The sequence below is a fragment of the Pelobates fuscus genome, chromosome 1 (genome assembly GCF_036172605.1).
Source record: "Pelobates fuscus isolate aPelFus1 chromosome 1, aPelFus1.pri, whole genome shotgun sequence".
Lineage (NCBI taxonomy): Eukaryota > Metazoa > Chordata > Amphibia > Anura > Pelobatidae > Pelobates > Pelobates fuscus.
This window is the reverse complement of record NC_086317.1, coordinates 489,765,659-489,791,207: the sequence shown is the minus strand read 5'-3', so window position 1 is coordinate 489,791,207 and position 25,549 is coordinate 489,765,659. Positions and strand designations below refer to the sequence as shown.

The following is a 25,549-nucleotide window of genomic DNA, read 5'->3' as shown; positions in this document are numbered from 1 at the left end:
TGAGTTAGCTTATGTTAAGTATTGTAACCCTATTGTATCTTAGGTGTTGAATGGGTCACGAGTAAACAAATTCTTATATACATATATACATATTTACAATAATGGATTTCTTAGGGTCACTTAACTAATGAAGGGTGTAAATGTAAATCCCTCGTTGAGTCCTTTAGGAGACAGGGTGTCCAATTTGTGGATCCAGTAGCATTCCCTTCTTTTGAGTGCCTGGTCCAGATCACCCCCTCTCCTACCCATAAGAACCTTTTCAATGCCCGCAAATTTGATGCAGCGGGGTGTATCCATGTGGTGAGATCTAACATGTCTGGCTACTGGGGTGTCTCTACTTGATGTCACTGAATGGACGTGTTCCATTATTCTTTTCTTGAATGGGCGTATGGTTTTGCCAACATACTTCATGCCGCATTTGCATGTTCCGGACGTATTACAATTAAAAAACAGTTTTATGGGGATAGTGGTGGTGTCAGTCGAATCCGTAATTGTTTTAGATCCCTTGGCAATGAAGCCACATGTGACACATCTCCCACATTAGTATGTGCCCTGCACCGTTAACCAATTTTTTGATGTGTGTCTAGATGTGGATAGATGGCTGGGTACCAGTATGTCTTTTATATTTCTCCCCCTTCTGGCCGTGACCGACACTCTAGAGGGGATGATATCCCTTAGGTGTGGGTCTTGTGTCAAAAGTAGCCAGAATCGGCTTAAGATCTTTTTTGCTTCCTCCCAGCCGGCATCATAAGTGGCTATACACCTAATTTGTTTGTCCGTATCCTTCTTATTTTTCTGCAAAAGGGTTTCTCGGTCACTCTCCAGTGCCTTTTGGTAGGCTTGTTTGAGGCATCTTATAGGGTACCCTCGTTCCCTGAATCTTTCCCTTAGTACCCTGGCTGTGGCAAACCTAGCCACTTCTGGACTATAGTTACTAAAGGTTGTCCATAGGCTGAATGTGTACTGTGTACTTTAAAATGTGTATGTGATGTATATGGCCGTTCGCATGCTGGCAGCCGTACGCTGCCAGCATACAAAACCTTTCGTTCGACGAAACATGGCTATCCGGGCCGTTCGCCATACGAATGCGGGCTCCCCAGGTAGACCACCCACTCACAAGTCGTGTGGCACCAATTAACCGATTGCAACAATGTTGCAATCGGTAATCAAGGGCTCTCCTAGGTGGCCGTCGTTCGGCTACCGACCATGCGGCGGTCGGCCATCTTGGATCCTTTGTCTCTGCAGCGGTGTTCGGTCGTCGAGAGCCTGGAACTGAAAACGGCTACTCAATGATCCGAACACCGCTGGGCTTCCAGAGCGTTCGGGAGTTCCGCGTTCGGCACATTCTGTTCCCCATCGATGTTCGGTAGTTTTAAACCGAACTCGATGTTTTAATGTATTTAGTGCGGCGTTCGGTTAGTTTAGCTGGGATCGGAGCGGTATTCTCACTAAAGGTGCCCGCCGACCCCAGCTATCTACCGAACGGTCGTTCGTCTAAAAGCGAGTAAAACTGTGTAAAATATAGATTTCTGTATAAATTGCCGGTTTTGCTGCACGAGGGGATAATCCACTTAATCGTCCATTTTAGTGGGAGTATCCCTCTCGTGCAGCAATGCCTGTTGGGATAATCATGCTGCCTGATGGGAGAAATCCCCTGTAATGTCTGTAAGGAAACCCCTTGCAAGGGGAACTGCATAAATATGGAAGTCTGTGAATAAAGCAAGTTAGTTGACTCCCAGACTGTGTTTCGTCCGGTTATTGGGAGGATTGGGGAACTTGTCTTACTTTTCAGCGCTGACTGTGGATGTACCTGTGTAACCAGCGGATATCGGGGATTTTACTATTGCCCTCCGCTACAATTGGTGGCAAGCGACGGGATCCGAACTTACAGCCGAAAGCGCAATTCGTGCAAATTGCAACTGCCGAATGAGAAAAGGGAATGGCAAGCAGAATCCAACGAAAGAACCGACTGCCGAAGTGAATGGAGACGGAGTACTCTAAACTAAAGAAACAGACATTAAAGGAACTACTGGAAGCCAGGGGTAAAGTAGCCAGCAGCAAAACCAAGGCGGTTGTAACGGAGCTCCGTGTACTCCGACCGAGTACCCTCCGTTGATGGATGCTCCTAGCGCTCTCAGAGGACTCCAAGCACTGCAGACGACACCACAACCACCGCAGGCTCCACAACCGCTGTAGCTTAACTGGAGCCGCGCCGTCTTCCTTCCACCCTGGATCGGCTTCTGTCCTCCAGGACCGTGTGGGGAAGACCTCTCCTCCAGGAGAGCGTATCCGGAACAAGCTCTTACAAGAGCTAAGTGATTAAGAGCTCAGGGGAATATGCAGCGCATAGCAATCCCCAGTGTGATATAGCAGTTCCCTCCAATAACGAGACACGGCTACGTATTGAGGGTCAGAAGAGGTCTGAGGACTGGAACACCCAGCCTGCTTTTTATTAGGATAAGGTACACACAGGACACTCCCAGGGGGAGGATGAAATTAACCAATAACAGCATAGTACAGCCCACAGGTTCCCTCCCCTCAGATAAACAGTTAAACCCATTATTACATACAATAAAAATACAGTTTTCACATACACACTGTAACTTTAAAACCATACATTCAATGTCAATAAAAGTTACATATTCAGACTCAGCATACATCAAACATAAACACTTCCAAAAATCAGCCAAATCCCTCAAGTGGATCAAAAGTTAGCTGGAAGTCCCTTTATGACCGAGCGGGACATTTCGAACGGGACTTAGTCTCTGGAGCTGCAAGTTCAGTATGGAAGAAGGTAAGGGTCAGCGGTGTTCGGCAGAATGTGTAGCCGATTTTGGTTCCACAGAATCTTTAGCATACACCGCTGACCGCATTCGAATGACTAAAATGGCCGCCGCCACGTGTTCGGCTGCCGAATGGCGGCCACCCAGCGCTCGGCAATTAACCGGCAGTAACCTCACAGCCTGGGAGGTAAATTGCCTGCACACTTTAGCTTCTGGGTGGTCCGCCTGTGTGGTACTTGGTTCAGTAAGCCCTATTTACTGAACCAAGTGGGAGAAAGCCAGGGGCAAGTTATTTTACAGGTCTGGGGACATAGTCTTAAAGGGACATTGTTCAGCAAAGTCACAATATGTCCCCAGACGGTTCTTAAAGGGCCATACACACCCAATAAATGTTAATAAGTTTTCAGGGGCACAATCTTCCAGGGGCCATAGTCATGAGGCAGGAGGCTGGCAAACATGCTTCTCCACAATCCAGGGAAGCAGGGCAATTTCTCATTTAAAGGGCCAGTTACAAATAGCGATTTGTAACAGCGGTACTAATTGCCGAGCTGATGGAGGGAGACCAAGCCCGCAGCACTACACCCCCAGCAGTCATGGAAGAAACGCTCTATGAAAGAGAGATGAGGACCAGGCTAGCATTTTTGCCGCAGCCTATATCGGAGGCCATGATGCATATGGTGATGGCAAATGTGCAGGAATACGTAATGGCACACAGCCCGCAGCACACCCTGACTCGAACTGAGTCCAACACAGGGTCCCTCTACAACCCAGTAAAGCCCAAGATCCCGTACCAGGCCTTCAAAGCCTTTTGCGAGGAAAAAGATGAGATCGATGGGTACTTGCAAGGCTTTGAGAGACTGTGTGATCTACATGAGTTAGAGCGGACAGTATGGGTGCAACTGCTAGCAAGCAAGCTAGCAGGTCGGGCAGCCGAAGCTTACCGTGCTGTGCCCAGTGAGGACAGCAAAGATTATGAAAAGGTGAAGCAAGCAATCTTGGAGAGGTATGCCATTACTCCAGAGGCATACCGACGCAAGTTCAGACCCTTGCGCAAACCAGAGCGAGATTCGCACGCAGAATGGGCACACAAACTAGACCAAGCCTCCCAAGGGTGGATACAGGCCAGCAAAGCCACCACCATGGAGGAATTGCGCCAGCTGATGTTGCTGGAGCAGTTTTTTAATGGACTATCCCCGGAAACACAAGAATGGGTGCGGGACAGGAAACCCCTTACCCTAACTGAAGCGGCTAGATTGGCCGACCAACACTTCGATGCACGGAGGCACCAGGGACCTATAGCCAAAAGCTCCCGACCCACAGGACTACCTAGCGCTACACCACCTCCAGCGCCCACAGCCGCCCCGTTCCGTCCTTCACAAGGGAATGTACCTCCACCTTCCAGATACAACGGGCGGGCCAACATCCAATGCCACTCCTGTAAACAATGGGGGCATATGGCCCGAGAATGTACCCAAAATCGTGGCAAGCCCACCTGGAATCAGGGGCGTCCAAACCCAGTGCCCAGGGCGGCTGCTCACCATTACCAGAGGGAACCAGCCACTCAGGAGTTGTGGAGTGTTCATGCGGAGGAACCCCTGGGTATATTGCATGAGGTAATGTCGGTCCGAGCCACCGATAACCGGCAACATCACCGGCAGCTGGTAACTCTTGAGGGGAACGAGGTTCAGGGACTGCGGGATTCGGGAGCTACCTTAACCCTGATAGCACCCCATTTGGTATCTGAGGGCACGCATACTGGCGGATCTGTGGCCGTTCGGGTAGCCGGGGGAGCTGTATACCGACTACCCACGGCGAAAGTACATTTGAACTGGGGTGCGGGAGAGGGGACAGTGGAAGTGGGACTAATGCAGAACTTACCGGCAGATGTTGTTCTAGGGAATGATTTGGGCCAGATGACCTCTGCCTTTGTTCCACAGGCTCCCTACCAGGAAGCCCATCCAGTAACTACACGGCAGCAGGCTCGCACCACGGCTACACCGATACACTCTGAGGCTCAGGTAAGAGACCATGACCCCCACCCGACTCCCATGTCTTGGGATACCCCGACTACCTTTGTGACCGAAGTACAGACAGACCCCACCTTACAAGTATATAGGGACCGGGCACACGCTGACCAGGCAGGGCTAGAGGGGGAGCGATACACGTGGGAGAAAGGGTTATTATACCGTGGCACGGCAAAAGACGTGGGGGGGTCTGTCACCTTGACCAATAAACAGTTAGTGGTACCGCAGAAATATAGGCAGGAGCTGCTTAGAATCGCTCATGATATCCCCTTGTCCGGACACCTAGGGATGACCCACACCCGATATCGCTTAACGCATGCGTTTTTCTGGCCCGGGATTTCTCAGGATGTGCGCCAGTATTGCACCTCCTGCGACGTCTGCCAGCGAGTAGGTAAACGGGGGGATCGCCACAAGGCCAAGCTATGTCCCCTACCCATTATTGCCGAGCCCTTCAGCAGGGTAGCTGTAGACATAGTAGGGCCCCTGCCAAAACCCAGTCCCTCTGGCAAAAAGTACATTTTAACCATAGTGGACTACGCCACCAGGTACCCCGAGGCTGTGGCCCTCCCTAACATTCATGCTGAGACCATAGCTGAAGCCTTGATGAAAGTGTTTTCCAGGGTAGGGTTTCCCCAAGAAATAATATCGGACCGGGGCACCCAATTTACTGCCGAGGTCACCCAACATATGTGGAAGGTATGTGGCATTAAGCCAATAGTCAATTCTGCCTACCATCCCCAGTCCAATGGACTATGTGAGAGGTTCAACGGGACGCTGAAGCAGATGCTTCGGACGTTCGGGGAAACCCACAAAGACTGGGAGAGGTTCCTGCCTCACCTACTCTTTGCGTATAGAGAGGTCCCCCAGGAGTCGACCGGATTCTCCCCGTTTGAACTACTGTTTGGAAGGAGGGTGCGAGGGCCCTTGAACTTGATTAGGGAACACTGGGAGGGAGAGAGTACTACTAACGAAACCCCTATCGTATCATACGTACTGGAGTTCAGAGACCGTCTGGAGGCGCTAACTCAGGCTGTACACACCAACCTCCAGGCGGCGCAGCAACGCCAGCGACGCTGGTACGATAGAGGAGCCAGAGACCGCAGCTTTCAGGTGGGACAGAAGGTTTTAATTTTAAAACCCGTCCGCACAGACAAGCTGCAGGCCATCTGGCAGGGCCCATACCAGGTAGTAGAGCAGCGATGCGACACTACCTATGTGATTGGCCCCTGCTCAGGGGTAGGGAAGAGACGCATGCTCCACGTGAACATGCTCAAACCCTACCATGAGAGGATAGAGGATGTGACGGCGATCTGTGCCTCCGCCTTAGAAGATCAGGAGAATCTACCCCTACCTGACTTGCTAGAACCGGAGGAACCGATAGAGCCCTCCCGGGGAGTTCAGCTGGGGGAGCGGCTAAGCCCTCACGAGCGTGCCCAGGTACAAGCGCTGATTGTAGCTAAAGGGGCTACCTTCTCCAATTTACCTGGGTACACTCCACTAGCCACCCACCGCGTCGAAACCCCGGGACAGCTACCTATGCGACAGGCTCCATATAGGGTTCCGGAATCAGTCCGGACCCATATGAAGGCAGAATTAGACGAGATGTTACAGCTAGGGGTTATCGAACCCTCAGATAGCCCCTGGGCATCGCCGGTAGTCCTGGTGCCTAAAAAGGACGGCACCACCCGATTCTGCGTCGACTACCGGAGGCTAAATGACAAAACGGTGTCTGATGCCTACCCGATGCCTCGGATAGACAAGCTGCTAGATAAGATGGCACGGGGTCAGTATCTCACTACCATTGACTTGTGTAAGGGATACTGGCAAATTCCCCTAGCCGATGACGCCATCCCCAAGTCGGCGTTTGTCACTCCGTTTGGCCTGTACCAGTTCAAGGTCATGCCCTTCGGAATGAAAAACGCTCCGGCTACCTTTCAGCGGATGGTAGATCGGCTACTGGACGGCTTTCAAGAGTATGCCTGTGCCTACTTAGATGACATCGCCATCTTTAGCCAGACCTGGGAAGACCACCTACGCCATATAGGGGCGATCTTAGACCGTATTGGGGAAGCTGGGTTAACGTTAAAACCTAGTAAGTGCCACATAGGTATGGCCGAGATGCAGTATCTGGGACACTGAGTAGGGTGTGGGCAGCAGAGACCCGAGCCAGCCAAGATTGAGGCCGTAGCTAAGTGGCCTACCCCAAGGACTAAAACTCAAGTGCTAGCGTTCCTAGGGACTGCCGGATATTATAGAAAATTTGTTCCCGACTACAGCACCCTGGCCAAACCCCTGATGGACCTGACCAAAAAGAACCTTCCCCGACTGGTTGTCTGGGCCCCAGAGTGTGAACAGGCATTCCAACAACTCAAGACAGCTCTGACTAATGCTCCCGTATTAACTGCTCCTGATCCAACTAAAAGATTTCTTGTCCACACAGACGCTTCAATGTTTGGATTGGGGGCAGTGCTGAGCCAAGTGGGAGCCGATGGCGGAGAGCATCCCGTAGCCTACTTAAGCCGAAAGTTGTTGCCCCGTGAAGTGAGCTACGCCGCCATTGAGAAAGAATGCCTGGCCGTGGTGTGGGCCCTTAAAAAGTTACAGCCGTATTTGTATGGACAACCTTTTTCCTTACTCACAGATCACAACCCGTTGGTGTGGCTGAACCGTGTGTCTGGGGACAATGCCAGGCTGCTGCGCTGGAGTTTGGCACTGCAGCCCTTTGACTTCACCATCCATTATCGCCCAGGAAAACAAAACGGTAACGCTGACGGGTTATCCAGACAGACTGAACTCGAGAAGTGATCTGTGAGTACTCTCCCGGACATCCCCAAGCCGATCCGTTGGGATCAGACTGTGTATGCCGGCTTGGTTCTGGGGGAGCATTGTGGCAAACCTAGCCACTTCTGGACTATAGTTACTAAAGGTTGTCCGTAGGCTGAATGTGTACTGTGTACTTTAAACTGTGTATGTGATGTATATGGCCGTTCGCATGCTGGCAGCCGTACGCTGCCAGCATACAAAACCTTTCGTTCAACGAAACATGGCTATCCGGGCCGTTCGCCATACGAATGCGGGCTCCCCAGGTAGACCACCCACTCACAAGTCGTGTGGCACCAATTAACCGATTGCAACAATGTTGCAATCGGTAATTAAGGGCTCTCCTAGGTGGCCGTCGTTCGGCTACCGACCATGCGGCGGTCGGCCATCTTGGATCATTTGTCTCTGCAGCGGTGTTCGGTCGTCGAGAGCCTGGAACTGAAAACGGCTACTCAATGATCCGAACACCGCTGGGCTTCCAGAGCGTTCGGGAGTTCCGCGTTCGGCACATTCTGTTCCCCATCGATGTTCGGTAGTTTTAAACCGAACTCGATGTTTTAATGTATTTAGTGCGGCGTTCGGTTAGTTTAGCTGGGATCGGAGCGGTATTCTCACTAAAGGTGCCCGCCGACCCCAGCTATCTACCGAACGGTCGTTCGTCTAAAAGCGAGTAAAACTGTGTAAAATATAGATTTCTGTATAAATTGCCGGTTTTGCTGCACGAGGGGATAATCCACTTAATCGTCCATTTTAGTGGGAGTATCCCTCTCGTGCAGCAATGCCTGTTGGGATAATCATGCTGCCTGATGGGAGAAATCCCCTGTAATGTCTGTAAGGAAACCCCTTGCAAGGGGAACTGCATAAATATGGAAGTCTGTGAATAAAGCAAGTTAGTTGACTCCCAGACTGTGTTTCGTCCGGTTATTGGGAGGATTGGGGAACTTGTCTTACTTTTCAGCGCTGACTGTGGATGTACCTGTGTAACCAGCGGATATCGGGGATTTTACTATTGCCCTCCGCTACACTGGCTTTTGTCTTGAAATCATCCGTTGATGAACAATTTCTCCTTAGCCTGAGGTACTGTCCCACTGGGATACCTCTTTTCAGAGGGATAGGATGATAGCTCTCCCATCTAAGCATATTATTTGTTGAAGTGGGTTTACGGAAGAAGGTGGTGTTAATCTTCAAGGATTCGGTTATCGTGAATGTGCAGTCAAGGAAATTGAGGACTTGATCACCGAATTCCATGGTGAATTTCAAGTTTATATTGTTGACATTTAATGTTGTTACAAATTCCTCAAAGCATTGCTTGGTACCTGTCCATATCACTAGGATATCATCTATGTACCCTTTCCATACATAGATGAAGTCTGTGTACTGTGAGTTTTGTACAGAGAATACCACCTCCTTTTCCCACCAACCCAGGTGCAGGTTGGCATATGCAGGGGCACAAGATGTCCCCATAGCAGTCCCCTGCACCTGGTGATAGTACTTATCCTTAAATAAGAAAAAATTGTGAGTCAATATGAATCTCAGAAGGTTTAGTACAAACTTGGTATGGGTGTCATGTTCTGGACCCCTTTTCTCCAGAAAATAGCCTACATGGTCTAGCCCACTTGAATGTGGGATAGATGAGTACAGGCTTTCTACGTCCAGACTGCAGAGTACTGACCCTCTTGGTACCGTCAATGATTTCAGGTATTTCAAAGTATCCTTTGTATCCTTGAGGTAGGAGGGTAAGGTTTCTACATATGGTCGTAAGATTTTATCAACGTATATGCTTCCCTTACTGGTCAGATTGTTAGAGCCTGAAACGATAGGTCTAGCTGTAAGTGTTTCATATTGCTTGTGGATTTTGGGAAGACCATAAAAGGTTGAAGTTGTTGGACACTTTATGAAAATGCTACAGTATTCCTCTTTCGTCAGGATGCCATCATCATATGCTTGATCTAGGAGTTCCTTGTACTCCATTTGATATTTGGTGGATGGGTCATTGGCGAGCACTCTGTAGGTCTTATTGTCCAGGAGAATGTTTTCTATTGTCTGTACATAGTGTGGTTTGTTCATTACCACAATGTTGCCGCCTTTATCCGCTGGCTTAATGATGATGTTGTCATTCTCTTTTAAGCTGCAGAGTGCCCTCCATTCTGTCCTGGATAGGTTCCCTTTGGGTTGCATAGTAAGCATATCCGTATTGATTGTTTTTATCAAATTGGTAGTGGATTCTACAAACATGTCAATATTTTTATATTCCCTTAGGTTGGGGGTAAATGTACTCCTGGGTCGCAGGTTTGTATAAGGGGTAGATGTAGAGGTATCGGTGCTGATGGTCCTTTAGTGAGCACTAGGAGCATCCTTTCTATGGCCCAACTTTCAGCTAGCCCGGAGGCAACTGTAACAGTATATAATTCAGATGTGAAAGCACCGATTTAAATCAGACACAGAATGCATCGGGCATTGCTACAGATTAGCTCGTGCTCACCAATTTTCAACCAGAATTGGCTTAGTAAATTGCCAATCCCATTTTCACTGGGTTTTGGACAAAATCAGGTGTTTAGAGAATAAAGCTGTGAGTGGCAAATTTAGCATTTCTACTTTCATGCCAACATTAAGAAACTATTAGAAATAAAGCAAAGAATACCAGACAATCTCTGAAATGTTTTATTTCTACAACAAATGAACAAATACGCTAATAATTTAAATTGCATCATTTATTTTTTTACGTACACTATGCATCACATTTTGTAAATAAATGTTATCCTGATTTTTTTTGCAAGTGAAAAGATTTTGTTAGAGAAGGAGTTAAGTGTGAATGAGTTTTTACAGAGTCCTAGATACAAAGTGACAAGCACATGTTCTCCGGATGATTATAATGAATTCATCAATCACTGTATAATTAATAGAAATGATGTCTCATGTTACGGTGGGAATATCCGTGATGTGCGATACAAAAGGATGTGTTTGTTGCAATAACTAACAATCCGGGTGAGTCTTCTGGAAGGGAAAGCGGTGGATCATTTCGTTATTATGTTCATATACAAAGTAAAACTGTTTAACGGGGGCGCTCTTAGTGCTGGGATATCTGACGCCATCTCCATCATTATTGTGGGAGTCAATGGCCAAACAATGAAGCATCAACTGAACCATCTATGCAAAGACTTTTTTCCTGGGTCTGTGAGTATCTTCTCAACAGAAAGAAGAACAGTGACTTGAGTTTTTATTATTATTATTATTATTAATAGCATTTTTGTAGTGCCAACTTATTCCTTAGCGATTTAAAGTTACAAAATGTTACATGAACAATAGGTTGCTGAGGACCGTGTTCAAATGAGCTTACAGTCTCGCAATAATCTAACAATTTATATTACAAGTTGTATATGTATATGTATTCTGCTGCTTTGAACTAGAATGTTATTACTTTACCCACCATTGTGACATGTTAAAAGAGCTAAACTGGATGTTGCTGGAATCCTGACGCACTCTTCATCTTTCCAGCCTTGTGTTTAAGAGCTTTTCTAGAAAGCTCCCACCCTACCTGAGCAAAATGCCCAGATGTTCCCATCTCCTATAACCTCAGATCCAATACCAGCACTTTATTTAATCTACCTCAATATCAAAAGAAAGTTGCTCGATCCTTCTTTTACTAAAGAGCACCGCCATTATGGAACAACCTCCTGGACACAATTAAATCTTCCTCCACTCTAAGATTCCTGTCAACATATCTCAGTACAGAATGCACTTGTAATCATGGTTGATTATATTTTTTACCTGTTCTGTGTTAAATGTATATGTGTGTGTGTGTGTGCCGAACCAAACCTCGTCACGGCTCCTGGAGTAGCCTGCTAGCCAGCCTCCTGCCCCAGGATTATGAGCCATGCAAAATACATTGAAAAAAGGCTTGGTTTGTTTGGGAACCAAACAGCCGCACGAACCAGAGACCACCCGGGTGATTGTTAAGCCTAATTGATACTTTATAGCAATTTCCACTGCAGTGTTCTAAGTGTTCATCTGGGCGGCCTCATTTCGTATGAACGACCACGAGGTGGCAGCCATATTGTTCCCGCGAACGCAGGAAGCGGTGTTTGGGCATAAATCTCATGGAACTAAAATCGGACACAGAAACTCTCGAACACCGCTGGACTTCCATCATCGCCTGCGTTCGGTTCTACTCCACTTAGAAAGGCACTGTTCGGTGGAAACGTTTCAACGAACAAGGGAAACAGGCTAAACAAGTAACTTAAGGATTCCGTTTGGTGTTTTACGTACTTTTGTGCTCCCGAAAGAGACCGACCGTGACCCCTGATTTCTTGGAACTGTTTTGGGCATAAGAGATCATGTGCACAGTCGGTCAAATAATTGACTTCCATCAAAAATCTCGAACCCCTGAACCAATCTGGGTGGTTTTGGGATATGTTGGTCACCCAGATCGGGGCTGTGACAGACCCTCCATCAATCGATGCTCCTAGTGCTTACCGAGGACCATCAGCACCGCACCAGACACCATAAGCACCACGGACCACCTGGCACCCTGACCGGGTACCTCCATCAATCGATGCTCCTATTGCTCACAGAGGGCTCCAAGCACTCCACCAGACACCATAAGCACTGGTTGGGGTCTCGCCGTCCTCCACCTACCATCCAGAGAGTGTAGCAGGAACAAGCTCTTAAAAGAGCTTAGTGATTATAGCCCAGGGGAGTATAGAGTATAGCAATCCCCCAGTGTAGATGCAGCCTTTTCCCCCACACATAAACAGGAACTCAGCAGACCTGAGTGTTTATTGTCTTTTACACAGTTTTTCCCACAAGATTACTGTAACGGACCGTTTCGCCCACAAGAGGATAAAAACCGTTTAAGCGATATCCCCCTTTCCGGATATACAGGCAGCTACTGTAAGCACCAATCTCCCGAACTGCAAACTACACGAACCTGGAAACAGCCGAACAGGAAAAACCATACGAAATGTTTACACTCCTGGCAGTCAGCATACAATCCAATTCCCCCAATAACGAGACGACAATTCAGTTTGAGGGTCAAGCAGAATCTGGCTGTACTGGCAGATACAGTCTCTTTCATTCCCAATCTACAAACATAGTACAGCCCACAGGGTTTTACAGAACAACCAATCAATCCGTACAATACACACAGACACTCCCACACAAAATCCCCCCCCCCCGCCTGTAATATGATTACTGAACACAATGGGTAATCACATTATCACAGGCAGAGGAATACAGTTTTATAAAACACATCACAGGGACCCCAAAACATGCAATAACCCCATAAGTATATCCTCAGAACCGGGGGATCTGGGTGAACCACATATCCAAAATTCACCCAGATCCGTTCAGTAGTTTGGAAGATACAGTTTAATGCAGATTCCGCAGAACATATACAGATTATATAAAAAATAATTACTGTATAATGTGTCCCCTGTTGTATAGTTTCAAACTACTGCACGATGTCTTTGTGCACCAAATACCGGCGAGATGGCACCGTGTAGAAAAGTCACAACAGTGTCTGTGAGTTAAAATGGCCGCCATCCATTGTTCTCACCATGTGCTTCATCCATTGTTCTCACCATGTGCCTCTGATACATGAAATGGTGGCCACCCAGTAACTCCACAGTATGTCCCCAGATGGTTCTTAAAGGGCCAGTAGCAGCATAATACAATACAACAAGTTTACCAGGGGCCATAGTCAGCAGGTAGGAGGCGGGCAACCAGGCTTCTCCAGTGGACAGTGGCGAGGTTGCTTTCGCCACAATTACCACCCATGTGGACCTTGTGGGGCACAGGACACAAAGTTACAAAGCCAATCAGAACAATATTGTACAGTTAGACACTCCCAGATAAGGTACACACACCCTCCCCTCTGCTTGGGAGATAATTGAGTAAGATACTGTAATAACTCAATTATCCTCAAGCAGCAAAAACAATTTTTTCACAAAACACAGAAAACACCCCAAAACACCACACATCCCCATAACACATTATACATCCATGGAAAGCCCTGATCTGGGTGAACAACATATCAAAAATCACCCAGATCAGAGCAGGGGTTCAGGAAATTCCTGGAAGTCATATTTGACCGACCGCAAGCATGGCTTTCATGCCCAGAATGGTTCCAGGGATTTAGGTTGTGCGGGCGGTCTATTTCACATAGTTCAAAGTGCACAGTAGTACAAGGAAGGGTGGGGTCAGACTATAGCAAGGGCTGATGGGAGATTGAGGAGGGACAAAGCAACCAGTTTAAACTGGTCTGGCAGTGTCCCTGGGACAACGCCCTGCTGGAGAAACAATAGGACAGGAAAAAGGGGGAGGGGAAGATGCACATTTTCCCATGGAAGTCACTTTTTAAAATGTCTTTTTGCAGGGCCCATAGTCTTTGGGCAAAAGGCTGGCCATTAGTCCTCTCCAAAAACCAGTGGCGAAATTGCTTTCGTCATGGGGGCTATGAGGGGATGTGGGGTTTTCATGCGTTTTAGGGGTGTTTTTAAAGTTTGTTAAATTGTATGTTTTTGTAACTGAGAGATAATTTAATTATATGTTTGTGTGCTCAGGTAATTATCTCTCAGGCACAGGGGAGGAGTGTGTGGAATGTTTGCTTGTGACTAGTTCCCTCTCAGGTCCAGAGAGGAATGCCCCTGTAATATGATTTGGGAAACCGCTTGCATGGGAGGTTGCGTAAAGGGCTGTGTGTGGCTCCCAATAAATCAGATCATTTTACCCCTTTATGAAGTCTAGGCTCATGTTTGGGGGATTGAGAGCTATACTCACAACCATAATCACTACTCTGCTTGGAACCAGGAGCTATATTGCATCACATGGGATTTGGGAGACTTACAGCGGATATACTCAGCTGGAGTACGGGGATTTGTTACAATGTGTATTTTAATATTACTTTGTATTTTTAATATTTTATTTTATACTACTGTAACAATGCCGTGTTTGTGGACCCAGGACGTACTTGAAAACAAAATAAATCTCAATGCATCCATCCTGGTAAAATATTAAGTTATGGTTGCAAACTCCAAAGAGACCTCAAGGCTTTCTTTTCACCATATAGTGGGATGTCTAAACCATGGAATATAAATGTAAAAGTCTCTGTAATGTGTTTCATACAACTCTCTGCTTTATAGGAACATGGATACTGTTATATGTATCCAAGGAGATAGTAAATTGCTTTTCTCGCAGATCTCGCTGGGAAAGTCACACATTATAAATAAATCCTATAGGAATTGCCAGGAATTCGACATGAAATTTAAAAGTTAGTTTGTTGAAAATTTCTTACAAAATTACAAGTTTGTAGTTTGTGTGTGTGTGTCTGTTTGCCAGTGTGTGTATGGGTCAATAAGTGTGTACCAAAGTGTTCATGTGTGTGGTAATGGGTGTTTAAACGGATCCCAGTACCCCAGCTGAGCACATCCGTGAAGAATTTTATAACATGACAGGAGGCTTCGTATTTGCTTAAGTCTCTCTTTACTAGAACTCCACAGCAGCACAGAAAACAACCAATCAGAAAAAGTTAGGTACAATAAAACTCCCCTCCCCATGCATCATTGCCTCTTTCTTTGCTGCTCCGCAGTCAGTACCGGTCAGAGTACCACTGCCTCCTGCTTATATTAGTTGGGGGCTTTGGAATTTACTAATTATTTACACTTGTTTTTAGAGTTTTTTTGGGGGGGGATTTTCTGAGCAGCTTATGCTTTCCTATATTTGTGTTAGACTGTCTTTGGATTCATGGGGGGTATTGTGGGCCTTACTGTGCCTTTATATATCCCAGTGTCTGTTATATACCTTAGTAGTGATGGGAGTGAGCGCAGGACTTTTCTTTCTGCATTTGTATCACTTGTTTTTCTTTTTTTTTCACTATATATTGGGGCTGATGTGCACTGTAGTCATTGCAGCCGCCCAGTAGTGATGGGAGTGAGCGCAGGGCTTTTCTTTCTGCATTTGTATCCATTTTTTGTATCACTCAGCCTTGTTACAATGCAGCCGCCCATCCCATGTGTTCCCTATTAAGGGTTAATAATGTATAGGGGTGTGTATAAAAAATACCCCTTTCTGTCTCATTAGAGATTTTTGCCAGAGGCTCAAGGAAGCAAGGTGAATGGTTAGAGTTAGTACCCACCTAGGGGGGTCTGCCTTGATGCTGGCAGGTGGGCTCATCCTCTCATGGCCATTGGAGGTAACTAAAATACCTCCATTTGTTTAAAAATACATAGGGATAAAGGAGAGAGCGCAGGTAACTTGTTTTTCTTTGGCTTGCAGTATTTTAAATTGATCTTTTAGTGCCTGTTATGTACCTTGCAGTATTTATATACCTTTCAGTGCCTGTATTTATACCTTACTGTGCCCTTTTGGATTCCTTCGGTGCCTTTATGTACTTTACTGCATCGCCATTTTCCTTCTGTGACAGCTCAGATCCCCCCTACCCCTCTGTCTACTGTCCCCCCCCCCCCCCTTTTTCTTTCCCTCTTCCGTTTTACTTTCAGCGGGTTATGCCGTTTGGAGGTCTCAGGAGGCTTTAGGCATCCAGCCCCCTATGAGACCTCCGAGCGCCGGGACAGCGGCACGCAGATCCGATGACCCCGTACGCGGGTTACCGGCCCTGGAGTGCTCCCGAACAGCGTGAGCACACGGTGGGCGGAACTTATTTCCCACATGGCCGCTTACCGCGGCCGGCTCTCTAGACGCACCCCATGCGTCCGACCGGGTGAGGGAGGCCGCGCTCCCAACCCCCCCCCCCCCCATCTTCCACGAAGGAGTACTTAGTGACTAGGACCTCATGGTAGGTCCTGTAATGGCTGGCTTGGTTGTAGGGGCTATAACACCATAAAGTTGCCAGGTTATAGTTCACCCTAAGGCAAGTCATTTCAGGAATGACAGAAATGTAAAACACTGTCATATAATACGGGTCTTCTAACCTTATCTAAATAGATAAAGGTATTATCATATCATGGCAAATACATTTTATTTTTAATTTTTTTATTTTTCCAGTCCTTCTGCAACTATCTTTGCTAATAGGCAAATTTGATTGGATTATGTTACATACACACATTATCATAACAGACAGGCATGTTTTGATAGGAATTCATGAGACCGTATACACTACTGGATGTTTTTCATACTTACTGCCAGAGTTCCTATGTTAGTGCTATTAGCACACTTCCTCCCTACCATGTGGTTTTGGTATACTGTATGGCTTGCACCCAATTATCCAAGATTATATATATATATATACATATAGAGGGAGCTCTATACGTGCTGTTTGGTCTCCTGCTGCTGGCAGAACACTACACCTGTAATTGGCCTGCTATGTCTGTGCCCCATTGATTGGCCTGCTATGTCTCTGCCCCATTGATTGGCCTGCTATGTCTACGCCCCATTGATTGGCCTGATCTATCGGTCCCCGAACCCCCTTTTGGCCGCAGGCCTAGGGGGGATATCACGGAGGACAGCCCAGTACCCACTATTGACATGGAGATAAGGGGTGTCCAGCAAGAACTGGTGCCATACTATCCAAGAAGACACCAGTATACGGCCACCTAAATGTGATTGGAAGGGTGAAGGCCCTAAACCTCATGCCCTAGGGGCAAGAACTTTTGAAGAACCACTGGCGCAAAAAACATGGTTTGCTCCAGCCTGGCGGCGACACATCTCCCAGGAGAATTTCGCACATGCAGGGACCAGTGCTCAGATGCCAACAGGGGACCTCGGTGTTTCCTTGTATTTAGCAACTAAGTCTTTAGATGCCTTTCAGGTACCTTAGGTATTGGTAATTGTGAAGAAATGACTCTATTATCCGGTATTTCTGCATGTTTCTTGCTTTTTCTGTTTATTTTCAATCGGCAGATGGAACTGCCGAACAAAGACCACCCCTGGCTCACTTAACTTCAAAGCTGGCATCACTTTCACCCTCGAAGTGTGCGGCCAGCGTTCGTACTGCCGAACGCCACGTGGCAGAGAAAACCGCGGCCATCTTTTTTTCAGTTAAACAAAGGCAGCGGGACTTGGTCGTCAAGTGTCTGGAACTAAAATCGGACACTCGACTTCCCGAACACCGGTCTCAAACATACGAACGCTGGAACTATATGTACCGACTAGCTAGAAGAGCGCTATTCGGTACATTTGTGTATACGAATGAGGGGAACAATCGCTGCTAAGAGCCAGGGGAATTCGGTTAGTATTTATATTCGTTTTTCTCCTTTTTCTAAAGTGACCGGCAAAACCACACGAACCTCTGGAACTATTTTGGGCAGCCCACCCACGGTGAACCGGTTACAAAGGACTTCCATGGTTTTTGCGAACCCCTGAACCGATCTGGGTGAAATTTGGATATGTTGGTCACCCAGATCGGGGCTATCAGGGGACATAGGATTTGTGGGGATACCCCATGTATAAAGGGGTGTTCCATAAATTGGGGAAAACAGTGATTTTTCAGCCTGGAGATAATTAGGTTGTTACTGTATCAGACCTGATTATCTCCAGGACTAGGGGAGGGAACTATCTGTTTGTGTTGGGTGTGTTTTATATTTTTACTGTACAGGATTGGATAAATGTTACTCCTCCCTGTGGGATGTCCCCTTGCATGGGGACCTGCATAAAAAGCCATGTATGTGAATAAAGCTTAGTTCTACTTGTATCCTGATCCTGGACTCTGACTGTTATTTGGAAATCGTATGCTTCATTAAGGGAATCATCTTGTGAAGCTATTGGTATTTCGTATGGATTTCGTTCCTTGGGACTACCGAACAGAGTTCTATCTACACTAGATTCTGGCACTTCGGGAGGAAACTACCGAAAGAGGTTTGGCTATACGTGGTTTACTTACAGTAATTTTTCCTGTGTCGAGTTTAGCTCCTGACCCTTTCAATTGGTTTTTCCTTGTCTTGCTTCTCCGATTTACCATGTAACTTCTCTCCGAGGTACGTATTTAGCTTTTTATCTACATCAATTGTCATTGCTTTCTTTTCGCGCCTTCCAATTTTCCTATTGCTTGGGTTGTCAAGAGGCCTGATCTGGCCTCCTATGACCTCCCGGGCTCTCTTGGATCGCGATATTTATTTACACGAGTAGAGAACGTATCCTTCTCATATTCACACACTGATTCGTTATTGGAGGGCGCGACCCTCCTCCACCCTCAGTCCGATACTGAGATGGATACAGGAAACAGGTTCTGAGTGTGTTTCACTCTCATAGCAAGAACCGGACATGGACGTAGACACTACCTTTTGTTATTAACGAGTGCGGCCCGCTCCTACTATCAGCCTGCTGCTGACACAAGTTTGATTACATTATTAGAGCGTGCGGCTCTCTCATGCACTCACGCACTGCGGTGCCTCACCATTGCTGAGAACACAGGCTTGTACCTGTACAGGCCAATGAGGTCTGCATAGAGGGGCATCCCTCCTACATTCAATGCAATATGGAGGTACGTGTCACGTACCGGGTTTACCGCTGATGCTTCAGCTCTTGTACAGGGGTATAGTACCTCACCGGTATGCAAGGGAGACAATACTTCATAACGACTGGGTAAGGGGAGAGAACCCCTCCATTTTATTTACGTCCGGCTACTGACTTCGCTATAGAGGGCTACCTGATCGGGCAAGGTATAAATGTTTAGACTGGATTTCTCTATTTCTCCTATAATGGATCTGCTGGGTCCATAACACTGTATCCCACTCGAGAAATACTCACTGAGGTATTACTGGGGGAGTTTCCGCACCTTATTTTCATGCTCCCCGGAGATTGATGGGATAACGTAGAGGCTGTTTGAACTGGGTACAGCTCCCAGGTTTGACCCAATTTGTTGGTGACCCCATACCTTTCTATTGGATATATTCCTGGAGGACGGTATGGCCAACGGAGGTGCCTCGATTATTACAGGTGCAGGTTTTAGTATGATCTAGCCTATATCATACAAACAATCACAATCTGTCTAGGTTATACAGACCATTGCGTACCAACGGTTTAGACTGTTTTTATTCATGGCAAGGTGACAGGAGATCCTGCGGCCTTCATAGAGCAAGTGTGCACTGTCTTACTCGCGTGACAAGACTGGGGAAGGCCCACAACCCCGGCTGCAGGTACACCGTACACATAGGCCGCATGGAAAGTACGGAATCTTCGGTTGACCTTGGTTTCCTTGGTTGTTAACAATCTTGGGATAGATGACAGGACTACCTCTGCTCCTCTGAGAACATGATTCGGTTATGGAGGACCCTCTTTCTAGGCTTTAATCCCGCATGGGAACCGTCTGGGTTGTGGTTTTCCGCTAACCCACCTAGTCAACTACCGTCAAGGAGGCCTGCTTGGACCCTATGGGAAGAACCCTGGGTACCCTGACTCCTGCACAGACCTCACAAGGTCGGGACGCAACCTACTGCTGGAGAAATGCTCTGGAGTGGTAGCAAGCTCAGATATGATGGCCGACGTTCCCAAACTGAACGGCCTCTGCTTCGGACGCTTGCAGCTGGGACCTTGTTGGTTCGCTATTCCGGTTCTCCTATCGTTAGTGAAGGGACTCTTAGTCTTACCTGCGTATTTGAGAATGCTATGGGTTCTCCAGACTCCTGGCTAAGAAGGGAGGTATTCCTATAGTTCGGTTCTCGAATTCAGTCAGGGATACAGGGACCTAAGGTCTCACCATATTGTACCCTGTCTTGAAAGTGGCGTGCTGACCATGAGTCCCTCCACGAACTTTGGCAGGTTGGACATGGAACAGGATCGTACAGACTATTTATCGGAATATTCACTCTCCCCCTAATCAGTCGCCAGTCTCGCAGACGGAAGTCCAACTCCAGACCCGCTCACCAGGGCCATTTTGTTTTTCGTCAGCAGGCCTACACTTCGAACCGATTTAGAAGAATTTGCGGTTCTCCACGTGATAAGTACGGAGGACTCTTCTTCGTCTATGCAAGGCCCTATTTCCATTGGATCCGGACCATCTGTCACTCCCCAACAAGGATATATTTGGAGGGAAATCTCATACTCTAGTTTTGATTCCCCCTTTTGGTTATATCTAGGATGCACAGTTCCCCAGAGTAGTCGATCATCGTTTCGCTACGCTAGTTCAGTGTTGGGACTCGGATTGGACATCCCTGGGGAGTACCTTATTCTACCACAGTTGCAGTTTACACAGTCCCTTTGGAGTACTGGTAGCACTCTTGCCGGCATAATAGGTTAATTCTCAGACGAGACCACCAACCGGGTGGATCATGAGAGAACGACAAGACTCTATTCAGTTACGGAAATGATGGTAGACTCAGATGCATTACCTGAGGTTGGAATTTTGTCTACAAGACCACTTTACCTAGTGATCCCGACATGATCGAAGGAGCCATCTTCCAAATCAAAGGTCGAGAACTGGTGACAGTTTTTCTCGCAATCCTAAGTCCACGTAGGACCCTCGGTGTTTTACAACTACAGGGAAATAGCTAATAGGTCAGCTTTGCAGTTCAGGGTTGCCTACTAGGAAACGGGTCGTATCCCATGTACAGTGGATACAACAACAGATGGAGTTTTTCCCGTATTTGAGATACATCGACAGCTAGCATCTTCATTTATCCGTCTACTGTCACTTCTCACAGTTGGAGGGCCCATTGAGGATTGCTCTGGTTATCTCCCGAAATGGGTACCAGCGTTGGATTTGTTGGCTGGGCGTCAAAACAGCAAATACAAAGCCTCCTGTCATGTTATAAAATTGTAGATTATGCTAGCTTTAGTGTACCTATAATCTTAATTTTATTAATGACAGGAGGCGAGTATTTCCCACCCATTCTTATCCATCCCTTGTTTAATTTTAATAGTTTGGGTTCATCAGGTACGTATGCAACTCTGCTTGTTGTCTCTGCTACCGGTCACTTGTTCTTATGTCTACCTTTCATAAGTCGGGTTGGGATCTCTACATATTAGGGTATTTTGGTTGCTACATAAAGTACCTACATGCTTGTTACGGGTACATTTCATTGACTAATCAACCTGTTCGATTCTGTTTTTTCTCGTTTCAGTTTACAGTCTATCAACACTATCTGCTTTGGCAGTTCTCCTCGGATGGTGGACATTGTCGTATTCATTCATATGTAGGACTTCATTTCTTCCCATTATATTTTTGCCTTTTGTTCTGTTTTGTCGCAGCTTGAAAGAGGAAATGATGCATGGGAAGGGGAGTTTTATAGTACCTAACTTTTTCTGATTGGTTGTTTTTTCTGTGCTGCTGTGGAGTTCTAGTAAAGAGAGACTTAAGCAAATACGAAGCCTCCTGTCATTAATAAAATTTAGATTATAGGTACACTAAAGCTAGCATAATCTACAATTATTGCACTACATTTATGCAGTACAAGGACACAGAAAACAAGCCCATGACATCCCCACACAAAACAGGGTAATCTCTCCCCTGTACCTGGGAGATAATTGAGTCAGGAACTGTACAAACTCAATTATCTCCAGGCAAAGAAAAACATAACATTTACAAACACCCAAAAAGTACCTTCAAAACACATGGAAACCCCACAAAAGTTACATCCTCTGATAGCTCCAATCTGGGTGACCAACATATCCAAAAATCACCCAGATCGGTTCAGGGGTTCGAGATTTTCATGGAAGTCAACTATTTAACTGACCACACACATGGTCCTATGCCTAAAACAGTTCCATGAAATCAGGGCTAGTGGTCGGTCAACTTTGGTAACATAAAAACAAAGTTTAAACAGATTCACAAACTGAGGAAGAGAATGGTTCCTGGGAAAGCAAAAGGGGTTAACCAGCCCAGAGGTGGTCCGTAATTCGTGAGTTTGTTCGGTTCCCGAAAAGTACAAATAAATTCCACGAACCAAGTCTTTTTACCAGCCTTTTCTATGGCTCATAGTCAATGGGCAGGAGGCTAGCCTCCACACTCCTCCAGGAGCCCGTGGCGAATGTCCAGGCAAGGGGGCGTTCATCACAGGTGTGTACGGCAGAGTATACATTGTGTGTGTGTATTAACTAAAATATATATTTTCATCTAATTTAAGGGCTCTCTGAATGTATTACATAGAACTCAAAATGTCCTTTCACCCCTAGCCAGTGGCATGTGTTTATTTACTCAGAGCAAGTACAAATTCTATGCGCCATGGACCATCCAGGCTTGCAGTGACTAGTAACGTTTAAGACCTGGCTAGTAGCCCAAGACTTGGAATTTTAAACCCTCACTATGCAAATATAAACAGAACAAAGAACCCTTGCAGGTCTTTATCATAATATCAATGCTGCTTTATTGAAGCAGACAGATTCATTTCACAATAGGCCCCAATCAGGACTTTTATCTCTATGGGGGTTTCGGTATAAATAAGGCCATGGGTTTTTACGGCCACTGGAAACATTATATTCTGTGTTTTTCTTCACTCGATGTGGAAGGGCTGATCCAAGTAGCAGTCTCTTTATTACTCAGGTTAACGAGTATGAGATCCACAGTAAAGAAGATGTAGGAGAGGTCCTGCTAGTTCGATTGTTCAAGGAACGCTACAAATTCTTCCCCGAGAGTCCCTGGTTCTGTAAGAAGATCACCGTGACTTGCCCCAGCGGAGTCAGCTACCAGTTCCCATATTACCAATGGATCACGGGATACGTGACGCTGGAGATTCCCGAAGGAAAAGGTAAAAATGTAATATTAAGGGAACAGTAATAACAGTTAAAGTTGGTGTTGTTGTGTTTATGTGCCCTAAAAAACATTTAACGTGTGTTGGTGATGTAGCTCACATGTATCCAAGTATAAAAATACACTAGAAAAAGGAAATTTCAAGTCAGTGTAAAAGAATAGAAATGTGCACTGTTTGTAGATATTTAGGGAAACTGTAAGGTGCAAACACATTTGGTTTTCTTACATGCATTGTATGAAAGAAAACATGTATTTGTTTGGAAGCAGAGTTATTTTTCAAATGTCTTGCTACTATAGATCTCCATTCAACCACCTCCCGGCGTAATTGTAGATTATGCTAACGTAGTGTACCTATAATCTTAATTTTAATAATGACAGGAGGCGAGTATTTTGCATAACTTTCTTTACTTTATGCCTCCAGCAGCACAAGTCAATCAGAAAACTTTAAACCAATCAGTAACCAGCATCACCTCCATATATAAAGCCCTGACAGTCACATGATTTCCTCTTTCTTTGATGCGAAAACAGTCCATTATAACGTCAGGGAATTCAAATAACAGTCCTGAGTAACGTGTAGAACATAACTTGGAACACGACTTGAAAAAAAAAAACCTTCCAGCTTTATCTTGATCTTGATCTTTATGATGGTTACTCTGAAAAGAACAGAAATACGTGAAAGGTGATGGAACCCAACTGATGTCCACATTAAAACCAGTACTATATGCATCTATATTTATATTACGTTAATATACTAAAACATTAAACAACCGTAGAATACTTTAATAATCGCCGCGGCTGTAACACCCGTCAACCAGATAAGCATCCCATAAATATACTGAAATACCCAAAACTTATAATAAGACTGTGAAAATGGCAAACCAGAAAATTAGAATTTCCCAGAGTATAGGGGGGGAAACAGGGAGGGAAAATACTCGCCTCCTGTCATTATTAAAATTAAGATTATAGGTACACTACGTTAGCATAATCTACAATTTTATCACATGACAGGAGGCTTCGTATTTTGCATTTTTAAAGCTTGGTATGAGCGAAAAGGATGCGCGTGTGGTTGACGAAAATAAATATACGGATTGTTCATGATAACTGGCTTGTATGGTAGGTATAAGCCCAGCAGATGTCTTTAATGTGTCAATCTAAGAGTTGTCGGGATCTCCATATAACAAAACACCGCTATAACTGCACAATGATTGGTAAACCGTCAGGAACAAGGTAAAATATGGACGCGAAAAAGGATTTAGTTCTACGAGACACCGTGGAGGTCCTTCCTTCTGGTGATACCGAAAAATCATTTTCGTCGAACTCAGAATATCTAATACCCGACGGAAAAAATCTAACGTAACGTGATTACGGCTGACAGCTGACGAAGGGATAGGTTCGTGTTATCTGACTAGTTCCGAAAAACCCAATCAAAGTCTCACCACAGTGATACTTTAGCTCATGGTTCTGGACCGTATGCTACCCCGTGGAAAACGACCTATCAAAAAGTTCTTGATCGGCCGGAGTGTCGTGAATCGTTCTATGCGCTGTCGAAATAAGGGAACGTATCCCGATAATGAATCGGTCGGATCGTTCCGATCGGCCCTTTGCGAAAATTATGAAACAGATTCAACATCGAGGTAGGTAGGGGTAATAAAAAAGATCGTAGTCCCTTTCCATACCCCAGTGAATTCCAAGTGTTCCATGTGGATAAGTTATTTCGGGGAACCTGTTGTCCATGAGTCCCATGACTCTAGTTGGCTGCGAAAGTCCCTTGACATACCAGTCTCCCTTGGAAGACATCAATCCACCAACTCTAGCCACTCCTACATTATCAATCGATGATGTTCTCCCTTTGATCTGCCCGAAGGCAAGTTAAAACTGAAGGAGCAGAGGATGATCCCAATTAAAGACAATCATTCTAGGTGTCCTGCTTAGCTCCTCTACCTCTGCAGTGCGTACTATCGAAGTCCTTGCCATTCTGATCCCAATTTCATAGGTGTGCCCGGATCTCATGCAGTGAGTTTTCAGTCGATGTCTAGCCGGTAGTGAAGTGGTCCTGGGGAATAATCAAGGTACTATGGAGCCTTTCCGCCATATCCGTCGAATTTCCTTACGAAGGTCGCTATCGTTGATGCGGGAAAGGTGCAATCCGTCTAGGGTGGAATCTATTCCGAAGTAGAGGTACGTAGTTACTCGGAACTGGAACCGAACCGACTCCTCTCTGTTCACTATGAATCCCAACAATTCCAGAAACTGTGCTACAGCGGATACCTTTTGCTCTTCCGTGC

The 25,549-nt window shown here is 46.1% G+C and overlaps 1 protein-coding gene across 1 annotated transcript in view; it reads left to right on the top strand.

Annotated features, from left to right (window-relative positions):
• Positions 1-10,654: 10,654 nt before the first annotated feature.
• LOC134600390 (hydroperoxide isomerase ALOXE3-like) overlaps positions 10,655-25,549 on the top strand; it is a 177,741-nt gene continuing 162,846 nt past the window's right edge. The window contains exons 1-3 of the mRNA XM_063445013.1: positions 10,655-10,801; positions 17,635-17,643; positions 23,067-23,262. Of these exons, the coding sequence (XP_063301083.1) occupies positions 10,655-10,801; positions 17,635-17,643; positions 23,067-23,262 (352 nt within the window). The remainder of the gene's footprint in view (positions 10,802-17,634; positions 17,644-23,066; positions 23,263-25,549) is intronic.